The sequence below is a fragment of the Chelon labrosus genome (genome assembly GCF_963514085.1).
Source record: "Chelon labrosus genome assembly, chromosome: 16".
Classification (NCBI taxonomy): domain Eukaryota; kingdom Metazoa; phylum Chordata; class Actinopteri; order Mugiliformes; family Mugilidae; genus Chelon; species Chelon labrosus.
In genome coordinates, this window is record NC_140349.1 from 21564358 (window position 1) to 21577940 (window position 13583).

General features: G+C 41.3%; 1 protein-coding gene across 1 annotated transcript; it reads right to left on the minus strand.

Moving 5' to 3' along the window:
* Window positions 1-11614: 11614 nt before the first annotated feature.
* LOC311501220 (uncharacterized protein) lies at window positions 11615-13279 on the minus strand. The gene is made up of 4 exons (XM_084562934.1): window positions 13175-13279; window positions 13038-13096; window positions 11785-12962; window positions 11615-11716 (listed from the first exon to the last, which is right to left on the minus strand). The coding sequence occupies exons 1-3, from the start codon at window positions 13213-13215 to the stop codon at window positions 11788-11790; spliced, it is 1275 nt and encodes a 424-aa protein (XP_084419060.1). The 5' UTR covers window positions 13216-13279; the 3' UTR covers window positions 11615-11716; window positions 11785-11787.
* Window positions 13280-13583: the final 304 nt, after the last annotated feature.

Here is a 13583-nt window from a genome sequence, read left to right on the forward strand (position 1 = left end):
ATATTTACATTAGTGGGGAGTGGGGGACAGGTAAGAAGAGCTCCATACATACAGATAAGCCAGGAGCTCTCATTTACTGAGGATAAAATCTAAAAACTGAACTGCTTTTCTCTCCAGAATCTTGATTCCATTTGATGTTTTGACACGAGCTGCGTTCACTTTGGGAACGGGTCACAAGACTGAGACTAAGAAACAGCTGACTGTCAAAGAAATGCTTATGGTTTCATTTGAAAGGCAAAACATGCATTTAGCCCCAGCAGACAGCACGATGGAGTTTTGAAATGTGCATTTCCGCTGTCGTCCTCAACGGAGAGTCAAAATAGCATCTATAAAAACAAAACACAGTCTGCTTGAGCTAAATGCGGCACCAAGTGAATTTTCAAAGGCGGCTGCTGCTTCTTGTTGTGGTTTTACTTAGCGGAGTTTCATTTATTCAAGAAGTCTCGCTGAGATCAAGATCTCTTTTTAGGGAGACATGAATAGAAAGTTAAGGCGCTTCTTTTGACTTTTGTCGAGCTAATGGATCTCCTGAAATAAATCAGACTTCAGGATAAATCCCAGAGCCTATACACGGACTCTGATAATATTCAAGTCAGAGGTATGGTTCCCCAAAAGGTTGTGCCACCAGTTCAGTATTGTACTTGCTAGTCTCATAGATTCCCTACTTTTGCCTTGATTCAACTCTTCAGCATCCCTTGTAAATGCTCACTTTTGTGAAATCCCCTGCACCTCCAGCGTGAAATGTAGGTTTTCTAGTTGGATCTTTATGTCAAATCAGGTCAAGTCCAGTTCGAGTTAACCCAGGTGACATCAACCTTTGGAAGCACGGCTGCAGCCACCTTGAGACGCTGTTTTCAGAGGCTGAGCAGTAGTTCTCATGACGACTAAACTAAAATCCCTGTGTGGAATCAGTGGAAACACTCCTTTAATAAAATAAACTAGAAATAAAGCCTAAAATTCAAATCTCCAGAGGAAGAGCAGGACAGGAGACTGACAGTATAGCGATCATTTGCCTTAACTTGTCTGAGGTTACGTGCACTCACTTGCCATTTCATTAGGTACACTAGTGAATGCACTGTAACAGTCCTGCACTAAACCCTTTCATGACTAACGTTCAGTTGATGTTGAAACAGCGTCAGAAAGGTGGTGACTCAACTAATGATCACTTTGGAGGATGTAGCTTGTTGTGCTGTTAATTTGTATTGAATTAAATGGGGGTGGCCAAAATAACAGAAACACGATATTAGAATGCATTTGTTTTCACTAGTGTACCTAATGAAGTGGCAATAACTCCTAATAGTGATTTATTGTTTGTCCCACTGCGCTGTCTTCAGGTCTTTTGGTGGTAATGCTGTAATAATTTAGGTAATTATGGAGGAGACGGTGAAGTCATTCAGAACTTCTCTTCCATAAAGTAACGTGTCAAATGTAAATATATGCGTCTAATAACAACAACACAGCAATAGGTTATTTAAGGATTTAACTGGAAGGCTATCGAAGTCGATGTGCAGAGTTACTGCAAGAAACTAAAGTCTAGCTTGAAGCCTAAATGACCTATGTTGAGTAGCCATGGGAATCACATAGAGGTCCACAAAGACCTCTCTTTTTTTCAGCGCAGAGTTGCAATGACAATAAAACCACTGAAATGAAATGGATTAACTATAATAGGCAGCCTGTTTAGGGTGCCAGATGTTTAAATCAGGTTAGAGGTTTTAATCTACAAGTCTCTCAAGTGAAATCTAAACTTGCGTGTTTTTGAGCATGTGTGCGATGGCTGCATGTAAAGCATGTGAATATTCATTTGCTTGACTGTAATGACGATGGAGGATGTGCTCACTGCATTTACAGCTGACAGAGTTACATCAAATCAGTAGAAAAAAACAGTAATAGGGTGGCTGTTTGAAGCATCATTTCCTCTACTCTCACTGTAAAAAGCATTCTAATTTATAATTGGCTTCTAATACACGTGGAGCTTTAATGGGATACAGGAAACACAAATCTCTAGCCCACCTGCAGCTCCATGTGAGGATGATCAGTGGAATCTACCGGCCACATCTGTCCAGGGAGCCACAGAGCTCCAGGTGCCATTAAAAACAACCACCGGTTCCGCTTTCATTTGCAAACTCATGACTCCGTGCCGTGAATTTCATTTTGCACGCCGACACCTGAAGCTTACTGAGGCATAAACACATCTGTCATAGATTTTTTCTTTTTGAATGAGCCGTGACAAACAGTCGTGGCAGCCAGTAGTAAACACACGCTGCCAAAGATTTTCCAGGTCTCTAAATGGTTTCTAAAGCCGTTATAATCGCATCAACAAAGCACCTAACAAATCTCCCAAAGCCCCGTCCCACTCATCTAGAGATACTTCCAACATACTGTAGTCCTGGCAGCGCTGATCACTCAGGATTCACTGCAGCGTCAGCACTATCCAGGTCCTCTCTAACTGATTTCAGTTGGACTTTATTGGTTCTAAATGGGTCCTCCATGGACTTTCTATTTAAATAAATAGAATCCCAAAAGCCTCACGTATAGATCTACTATTAGAAGAAGGTTCTGGTGTTTAGATGTGCATCAGCTGAGCATGTCTTGTGCTTTCCATCTCATGTTATTTCATGTTTACAGACATGTTGTATTTCTATTTTATTATATTTGTGTAGCATGTATTTCTTCTTGTATTTCAACAGGCTCCTCTTTCTACTCTTACTAGAGATGTGGCGCCCTCGTCTGGTCAGAAGAGCATAGCACAGTGTGCAGCTGAGTAAAAGGCAAGAGGCGCATTTCTTAAAATCAAAGCTGCGGTTGCCAAGCTATTCAAATTTTTAATTGTTATTCTGTGGATCAACAGTGGATCATACATTTCCCATAATGCAACTTGGCATAATATTTTATTGGAGTCTTCCTGGCTGGTAAACGCACACATCTGATCCAACTATCTGTGGAAACCTTATGCATGGAGTTTGAAATCAATGCTTGTGTTAAAGATTCTCCCAGGCCAAGCTCTCCGGCTCATTTCGAGATTTCTTTGAGAGCTCCAAAAAGCTTTTTCCTCCTAAGCCCCAACCGACACTAAAATATATGTATATATGTCTCTGTATGTGTGTATTTTACAAAAAAAGAAAAAAAAAAAGTGAAAAGGAAGTATATGCTTTCCTTCACTTAACCAGTTCTTACAATGCAGAATGTTTGTTCTGAATGTCACTTAAAGCTGATAAATTAGATGAATCTATTTCATCGCTACACAAACAAACCCTGGCCTAGTCACTAGTTTGGGTTTTCACAGATGGATTCATTTATTCCTTTTTTTATAAACACGAGGAGAATTGGAAATATGGTATGGGGATATGGCGCCATCATCTGGTCAGAGTTCTAAAGTACAGCGTGTAGTTGCATCAGTCATTTCAAACTTGTGTCCTTTACAAAAAATAATTATAATAAACTAGTTAAAAATGCGGAAGAGTTGTTAAACTTACCAAATTTCAGCAAAGTAGCCTAGATAAAGACTTAAGAATTCATTTATACATACCGGTCACTGGACTGAAAAGCGAAGGTTTATATCGTCTGCTTTGTTTTTCTTGAAGAAGGATGAGAGGCTATATTAACGAAATTAATTAAGTACTTGACGTGCCCAGTTTATCAGTGCAAAAAAAAATAAAAAAAAATTGTGTAAATAGAGCAAAAATAAATAAATAAATAAAAATAAATTCACACGTCTGTCCGCCTTTAGATTTAACAAGATGTTAATTTGTTATTGAAAACAGTTTTGACATTTTTGCGAGGTCGGTTACTGAAAATATGCTCCGAACATAGGTTTCGAATGTAAATATATATATATATATATATATTTTTGTTACCACGGAGACAAATAGGACCAAGCGTGAGGAGCAAACGTCACGACGTCAAAACGTGCTGTCGTAAACAAATACAGTCAATGATAGTGGTCTGTGCGGTCGGCTGAGTTGAAAATGAGCCGCTACCAACTGATTAGCCAAAATTTGACTGCGGTGAGTCTAGTAAAACCACTGTAGACTATGGGAACTGTTCGGGCACACGGTTATTACACGTAAATGTATATAAATCTGAATGAATGAAGTCTTACTCTGTGAATTTCAAGCCCTCTCATATACATTGTTATGGGCCTATGTTAGGAAAATGTTTACTGTTTTCTTGGTTTTGGTTGAGACGGAAGTTGTTACTGACAAGATATTGTACATAATTAATGTTGCAGGATCATACTATTACTGTTTATCCCACAGTGGGATAAATTTATCACACTTCCAAGTCCTATCACATGTTTTCCACTAGGTTAATGGCTATGAGACTGTCCTGTACCCAGGCCAGGTCAATGAGCCCAGATCTCATCCTTTCAGAGGCCTTAAAGCCTAAATAATCAAAGAGTAGATCCCAAGTTTGGAAAAAATAGAAAAGATTTGTCCTTTATGCTGCCAAAATGCTTCAAATTGAACGATACTAGACACAATTTTTAACCACTGATTAAGAGATTGGGCTTTATCAGAAATCCTCAAGACCAGGATGGATTTCCTGGCGCAATGCAGCAGAATGTACAGGAGATCTGTATTACGTAAACCAGCAGGGAGTTCAGCACTGAGTCCCAGCAAGCAAGTCTTTGGACCAAGATGCAACTGGCGTTTGAAGATGAGGTTGGGCTGCTGTAAAATTGTATTTCCAGAACTGCAGGATATGGGGACAGCTCCACAAACTGTGTAATAAAGAGCCACTAGCCGATTGACATTTAGTACAAAATTTAGACAAGGCTGGGCCTCTGGGCTATTACATAGCCTATGTAAAATTTTAAATTGTCGCTCCCAGGTAGAATTAGATACTGAAACCCTGGTGGGCTGGCCAATTAGCTCATTCCATGCCTCGACATCAGTGGTACCCAAATCAGCCTCCCATTTGCTTTTGACTTTGTCTGAATTGTCTATGTTGAGACAGGAGAGAATCTTATAAAGCTTTCTGGTAAAGAATTTAAGTTCAGTATTGTTAACCAATAAGGATTCTATAGGAGAGATGGCCAGCCCGCCAGGGAATTTTCTCAGATTAGACAAAATAAAGCTCCTTACTTGTAAGAATCTGAAGAAATTAGACCATACTCAATTTTTACCTGCTGTAATGTGGAACGTGAGCCCTCATGGACCAGATCTCCAACCACTTGAATGCCTTTATTATACCAGTCAGCAAGGCCGGCTTGAAGGCCTGGAGGAAAGTGAAGGTTATCATGGATTGGGGTTAACAAAGTAAAACAGTTATTGTATCCTTCTAATTTTCTGACTTTATGGCAGGTGTTAACCATATTGCGTGAAATATTATCCATTAACAGCATTACAGCTTTCTCAGGCGAGGTATAAAGTAGATTCTGCAAAGGAATCCCATCTAAAGAAGCTGATTCGCAACTGAGCCAGGCAGAATTGTCGGTATTTAGAAACCATTTCGAAATGAATTTAAACTGTGCGGTCCACGGATACGATGAAAAGGAAGGCAACGCTAAACCACCCATTTTAACAGGTAGACAGAGAAAGTTGTATCTTAACCTGGACCGAACCGAACTATTCAGTTGCGCAAAAGATTTCCTTGATAGCAACATGATAGGCAACATCTGGAAGAAGTATAATAAGCGTGGGAGGATCTTCATTTTAATCAGATGTCCTAGAAGAGATAAGGAGAGACCACACCATCGTTCAAGGTCTTGCTTAAATGTTTGGAAATTACAATAAAGATGATGGAATTAATATCCAATCAGGAATAGAAATAATAAACTAGACAATTCCCCTGCGGGAAATCGCGAGAGTGATGCAGTGGCCGCAGCAGTCTGCGATACCATGCTATATTGCTGTGATAGTACGATGCTACGATGCTACGATGATGCTACTATGCCAAGATGCTACAATGCTGAATGAATGAATGAATTTATTGATCATTGAGAGATACTCACGAGCACAAACGGGGGGACGAGCTTGAGAGCAGGGTCGGTGGGAAGGCTCCTCTCCGGCCGGGGGGGACGTCTGATGAAACATTAAGACCAAACACATACAGAACTCAGCAGTTAAGGAGAAAACAATAGATTTCTAGAGCCATTTTCACGCAGACAGATGTCATTGTGGCACAGAAGCTTATCTACTGTGTAAATACCTCCAGGGGGGAAGGGGTGGACCTCAGCTCCTCCAGGTCGAGCCTCCTCCAGCGCTGCTTCACCACCATGGAACGTCTGGACTTCCTAGGCATCCTGCTGACAAAAAATAGACAGAAAAAAAAAACAAGACAAAATACTTTTCAAAGCTTAACAGGCTATCAAACCTATCAAACTAACCTAAACCCTAACCTTTACCTAAACTCTAACTACCTAATGTAAAATAATCTAATCTAAGACAAATTAATGTAATATGTTATACTTAAATTAAATCTGTGTAGATGAAGGTGTGGTGAATGTATGTGTGTGGGTGAGGTGGCGATACTGCTCTGCGATGGATGAGGGCGATGAATCAACGATGATCACTCTCAGCTGTCGAAGCACAGGAACCCTTTAATCATATCAAAGACAATGCAAAAAAATTGAAATGTCTTTCAAATGTTATAAGTAAATGTAAGCAACAAGCTAATAACAAAGCAGACACATGTTAAACATCTGTAGTTGTCATAAAGTGTGTGTTTTCCTTATACTAAGATGCTATGATGCTAAGATACTACAATGCTAAGATGCTTTAATGATGCTACAATGCTATGATGCTAAGATGCTTTAATGATGCTACCATGCTATGATGCTTTAATGATCACCTGTTCATATAGTCATAATATAATCCATGTTTGACTACAAAAAGTAATGGTCAGGTCAAGACAGGTATGAAAGTATTCGCGACTTACGTCGCGAATGTCTTTACTAAGTAGCATGTCTTTACTACCATGAGCAGCAGCTATAACAAAAAGCACAACTCAAATAGTCATTTAAGGCCTGGTTCCTTCTGACTGGATGGGTGTGAGTTTGATGTCATGCAGGGTACAACAAACCAAACAGGATGAGGAGGATGCAGTAGGCCTGGCTGAGAGAGAGAGACACTGAGAAGGGTCGTCCTTTACGCCCTTCTACAAACTGAAGGGCAGGTACAGGCAGCAGACCCCTCCCAGCTCCACCTGAAAGCCAGCATCACATAAGGAAGAGAGTGGGAGGGATCGTCACACCTCCACCAGGATTATATTATGACTATATGAACAGGTGAATTATTATGATTAACGATCAATTATTACAATTTGCTCGTTAATCATAATAATTTTAACAATAAAACTCATTACTCCTACCTGAGCAATAGTTTAACAGTTTACGGCACAGTCTTACAGTTAGATAAACAATAATATTAAGCTTAACACATCCAGGCTGTAACAAGGAATCAGCGATGAAGTGAAGACCTTCAAATTGTCCTGCGAGTCCAGCTCTTTGTCTCATGTTGGACGTCACTGCAGTCTGTCTGGATCAGCTGGAGGAAAACTATAGGCAGACAAACAGACATGTCAAATAATGTTATGTAACATACTTAATATAACTCTTATGAGTGTTCAACAGCTCATTATTTATTTAATTAAAAACATCATATTATATTAAATTACTCCAATTATATATATATACTGTCATTAATGTTGTTGCAAGCCATAAATGTTTCCTACTTTATGTGGTGGAATAATATATTTTTCAGTTTGACACAGTTTAATTTAAAAATATCTTCCCTTTAAATTGTAAAACTTCAACATTATTACTGTGATAAGCACCCGCTAGCAAGGCGGCGAATTAGCCGGCGGCTAACCCCACTAGCCTCCGCGTTAGCTCACGGCGAACTGCCGCGGCTAATTCGTGTTTAACTCCCGCGGGTCCGCGGTTAAATCCCGGTTAGCTAGCGGTTAGTTAGCGGTTAGCTCGAGGCTAACTCCGCGGTTGAGTCCGCGGCGTTAAGGTAGCGGCTAGCTAGCTCCGTTAGCTCCGCTAGCTTGCTAACATACATGAGCTATGCTGGAAGGCTAGTCGTCGGCTAAATCACTGGGCGGCTAGTCGTTAGCGTCTGTTAGCAGTTTAGCTATTCACTGACCTAATAAGATGAAGGAAACGGGTCAGGGATGTTGTGTCAGGAGTTTCAGCAAAGCAGCCAGATATAATTTGTGTTTAAAATAAAGGAAAAGGTCATAATGTCAGGTTCTGGCCCCCTACAGTACTGCAGTAATGGTTTGGGGGGTTTTAATGTTTTGGCAGATCATGTTTTCCACTGAGAGCTCTTTTCCCGCCTCTCGTCCCCAGCAGCTGCGTGTGTGAACGTGTGTAAGCTGGTTGGGGTCTGGTTGTCATGGCTACCAGGGTCAACTGCTCCTGTTAGAATGTCAGTTGGAAGACGGGGAAAGAGAGAGAAAATGCTGAAAAATCGCCTCGAACAGGAAGGACTTGTGGCCAAACCGTATTTCCAATCATTGAACCGACTTAACTTTGGGCATCTTGAGGCTTTCCTGAACGTCTACATATGCAGTTTGTGGGTAAAATGACGAAATGTGACCTATTCTAAGCGATTCAAAGAAAGGTTACGTCTGCTTTCCTCCAGAAATTTCCCTGCCTTTTTAACATGGCAGTCTATGGAGCTGTGGGTGGGTGTTGCTGGCGCATCTTTGTGTCTGACGCCAAAACTATAAGACTTACAGCTTTAGCAGACGAATTTGAGTGAGAAGACACATTTTCCTACGTTTCTATGTATAAATTATGTCTGTCGTGTGAAATTTGTGGCCACGGGAGCAGTTTCTGTGCAGTTTTTTGACTAACTTTCTTCTCCCCTCCTCACTCTAGCTGATGATGTCATCCACTCTAGCACAAACATTCCGCGCAATACACACCCATTATAAACCCTGAAATTTGAGTAAAAACCTACACAACTCTGAGGCTTCATAGTTTAAAAACGGTAAAAGTTGTCGACAAGTGAAGTGAATCTCTGAAGAGAAGGCAAGAGTACCTACGTTTTAAAGTTTAAATGAAGTCTCTCGGTTAAAGTATGCCAGAGCAGTTCATTGTTGAAAATGTCTGTTGAATTTTTATTTTTTTCGGGCTTCTCCATTCATTTCAATTGGGAAATTTGTCGCAGTTTTTTCGCGACTACGTCGCGAAAAAATCTTGTTTGAAAGAACTGTATAGAAGCACACCGAGTCCGATCGAGACGCACGTTTTGATGTATTTTGACCTGTGTGCGACGAACGGTATTTGAGTTGAAAGGTTTCGAAAATGCGTAGGAAAAAGTTTAATAATAATAATAATAATAAGAAGAAAAAACGTAGTGAAGAACAATAGTTTGCAGTGCTTCGCACTGCAAACTATTGACTCCCATAGCTTTGCTATGAGGGTCAATAGTTTGCATTGCGTAGCACTGCATCACTAATGATGAACAATGTAACCATTTATAACTAGCAATAGGAAATAATGAGTGACAAAAGGAAAAAAAGATGCATCATACAAACATCTGTCCCTAATTAACTCAGTAAGTTAAACCAAAAATTAAACCTAAACCAGAAATCAGGTTCATTAAAATATACTTTATCCTCATGAATACACAAAGTAAGTCATGACTCTTCCTTCCCACCTGCTAGTCACGTCCAATAATTCATTCATATCAATGTCCCAGATGTACCACAAGAGGGCACTCCAGGCTATCTGATTGTCATTTTATTGCATTTATAGGATTATAAATATGTTAAAATGGTCAGCGTATGTAGCCAGCAGCAAGAGCATTTGAGGAATATGACACTGTTAACTTCCCACCTCTTTCCTCCAAGAATGAGAATCAATCATGGGTTGAAAGTGATGTTGAGGGAACAGATGGTAGTGATGGTGATTTGGACCTGCAGTTGTGGTCCAGTTTAACTCTACAAATCTTCAACAGAATTCAAATGGCAGCAAAACAAAATACTGTTGCTTCAATCAAGAAAAAATAAGCTTTTTATTGACCTTCCTCTGACAAACCGTGATTTGATACTTTTTAATTTTTTTTGTCAGGGCACATTGGAAGATGTGGGTACTGAGGTTTGTTGCCTCTGAGTGTGAACAATGCAAAATGTTGTATCCTCTCATTTCATCAGTTGATCAAAAAGGGACACAGTGGAAGAGATTGTTACCTCACTGAGGAGTTGGAGGTGTGTAGTCTGTCACTTGCAGCTCTTTATACAACAGCTCACTGTGGCTGCTCCTTCTTGTTCCATCACTCCCTGAATATATCAAACTGATCTGCTGACAGAAATGCCAATGACCTTTGTTACTGCATTAATCATAGCAGTGAGTTCACCGACATACACAAAGCATTACCCAGGACCACTTTATAATAAAATGCAACCTGCGTTTTACAGGTAAATATACGTTTTTCATAAGAATCTCTTTTACTCAGGTGTCAATGGCTGTACTTGGCAGGAGTGTAACCCGAGTGATCAGTAATGACAAAAGGTATGGAAATGGTTCATGACTTTTTTTTTTTTAAATCATGCCAAGTCAATAATTAACCGTTGTATTCATATGTGTCCTCCAGCCAGTAAACAGTCAATAGACCCTACATGACCCCAGTGGAGCGCAAAGATAAGACTCAGTTCCTGCTGCATACCCAGGGTTTCCATGGTAACCAAGAAGACCAGATGAGGACAGGAAATGTTCGAGATCGTGTGAGGCTTTAGTTGACCAAGTAAGTCAGTCCATCATTAGGACGGAAGGATGATCTCAGTTTCACAACTAGAAATCAGACAATAGACTTAAAGTTTAGACTGTATGAGACTCTACATAAATTTTAAATGCTGAACTGTTTAAACAAATGTAAACCTTTTATTTCCTCCAATATGAAAGGTAATACATTTGAACATATTCTCAGACGTTACAGTATATACACAGATATAAATAGTTCAATTTTAAATATTTCAGAAGTGTAGACATTTCATTCGATGCAGCCCAATCCAATGTGGCAGTTTTCAAAATATGAGCAAATAATACTTTAAATGAAATCATTAAGTTTTCAGCCTTAGAAATATCAAGTTGGATAAAATTGGTTGAGTAGCCCTTTAAATAAGATTCTGTCCTGGAGGCCTTTAGCCAAGTCCTGTGATTTAAAGTCTGTCTTCTGAAAAGTAGACATTTGTTCCCACAGGAAGCTAAATGTTTGAAACTTATCCTTGATTGCTTTCCAGCGTTTGTCCAAATTCAAAGCGACACTTACTGCTCCTTTCTGGGGCATAACATTTCCACCAGTACAGCTCAAGTGCATCAATACGAGGCTGCAATCCTCGCGTTTTCATTTACTGTATGCATCCAAATGTATTCAGTCACAACAGCTACTTTGCAGCTCAACTAGCCTCTTAGTTTTGTGCTGATACAAGCATTAGAATATGAACATTTGACCACAACACACACACAGAGACAGAGACAGAGACACAGAGACACAGAGACACAGAGACAGAGAGAGAGAGAGAGAGAGAGAGAGAGAGAGAGAGAGAGAGAGAGAGAGAGAATTAATCTAGTGGTATTTTGCCATCGGAGGCCACCATGCAGCATATCGTTTCCACACTAGATGGCCCCAACTCTACACCATGTAGGGTTGGAGGCTCGACTTTGCCAGAAACACAACTGAGGTGAATTTAAGACACAAGACGGGATCTAAATTAATAAATTTATTTCAAAACACTATTCGTCCATGGACATTTTCTGCACCTAGTGGTAGAAAGGCAATTAGAACACAGACTTGAGCACAGAACAGAAACCAATGTTCAAATACTCACCCACTAGTGTCCCTGATGGAGTTTGGCCTTCCGCCATGTGGTATCCTGAACCCTCTGGACCTGTGTCTTGTAATAAGAGCCCATCTGCTGTTGGTGAGACGTGGAGATCTGCTGAGGCTTCTGGACACCCGTTTCCCTCTGGTTGACTGGCTCTTTTAGCCTCCTGATAGCAAAGCCACCTAAGTGTTCAGGGATGCTGTAGGTTATGGTTGGGGCAAATTTCTTCGGTCTCTCTGTGCCGCTCCTAGAGGCAGGGAGGCTACTAGCTCCAGTGACAGGGCTTCTGCTGCCCCAGGAGTTGGTACTACTCGGGTACTGCTTAGCAGCAGTGTAACTCTGCACCGCCAGACTGCGTGGCTTAAAACCATTTTGTTCGTAGGCTGGACTTGAGACCATGTTGGAAGGGGAAGATGGCTGGTGCCTGCGTTTGGTGTAGCCATCCTTCACACGAAACAGTTTACTCCTGTACACTTTTCCATCCCGCTTTGGGTCTTTTCTAGTTAAGGGTTTAGAGGTACGAGGAGATGCTTTTCTAGCAGGGGCTTTACCTGACGTTGCAGAGTAGCTCTGTGGTACAGGAACATCTGCACTAAACAGAGTGGAAGACTTCATAGAGGACGAGCCTCCCTGCCCATAATAGGGAGGCGCAGGCTTCTGCGCTACAGGCTGTTGAAAGGACGATCTGAAGGAGTATCCTTCCCTAGGACTCTGAACAGAAGTGGAGCTGCTGGACGGATACTTGTTAGTACGTGGCGTACCCTGCTGGACTGGCCAAGTGCTTTGCTGGTCCATAACAGTAAGGCCACTCTTCCTTTGGATGTCCTTACTTACAGATCCTCCACTTACAACTCCCGTAGAAATGCCAAACCACTGCTTTTGAGGTTCAACCCATTTCGAGTTTGTCGATTGCCAGTTAGGTTGTGACAGCAAGCTGCTCTGCACTATTCTTCCTGAACTCTGGGCTGGTTGTGAAATAGTTTGCGTGTAGCTAGTGGAATGTCCTCGACGGTAACCACCGTTAACTGGGGTCTCCGTGTTGAGGCCACTGCTCTGGACTGGGAAAAGGGAGGTCTGTCTGAGTTGATTCTGGGGATAGCTGACACCAAATGTTCCTAACCTGCCATCCTGTTGCATGGAGCCAACATATGCATTGCCATTTTGTGTCTGGGAGCTCTGAGCTGTAAGACAAACAAAGAGTGTAAGTCCACTGTGGCAGCTCAAAATCACTACAACACATATGGTGTTCTGCTCACCTTGTGTCACCCTTAAACAGCATACATGCTCTGCTTGAACCAAGCAAATCAGCAAGATCCTGGTCAGGAAACAACACAGCAAGTTCAGGAGAAACGGGTCGACTCAACACATATCTGAAATAGCTGCAAAAACTTACCCCAAACAAACTCCACAAGCCATTTCTGTGCGCCAAAGCATGCAACCCAGTCAAAGCAACAGTGGCCCAACCAACCTGAAGCTGCTTGCTCTGCGTGCTCGTCCAACAGAAAAGTGGTATTTACTGCAACCTGCATCCAATCACTGCTTGATGAGCTGACTGTGTGCAGGTGCTGCTGAGGTGGTGTCAGGGCGTCCACAGATCTGTGTTCATGTGCGAAAAGCTGACGTCTTTATTTGGATAGAAAGTGATTTTTGTGCATAACAGTTGACGCCGCTTACCTGCAACTGTTAGACTGAGATTTCTCCTCTCTGCACCGAGCCCGATCCTGAGACAGATCATGTTGGTCTTGATGGCCTTGTTATCATTATTAATGATTCCTCCTGCACCTCCTGACGCTGGATAGACC

Excerpts from the sequence above, each read along its gene's own strand:
- LOC311501220 (XM_084562934.1), bottom strand. The coding sequence starts at position 13,215 with ATGCTTTGGCGCACAGAAATGGCTTGTGGAGTTTGTTTGGG. Across the intron at positions 13,097-13,174 it reads GCTTGTGGAGTTTGTTTGGG|GATCTTGCTGATTTGCTTGG; the intron begins GTAAGTTTTTGC and ends TTTCCTGACCAG. Across the intron at positions 12,963-13,037 it reads CTGTTTAAGGGTGACACAAG|CTCAGAGCTCCCAGACACAA; the intron begins GTGAGCAGAACA and ends TTTGTCTTACAG.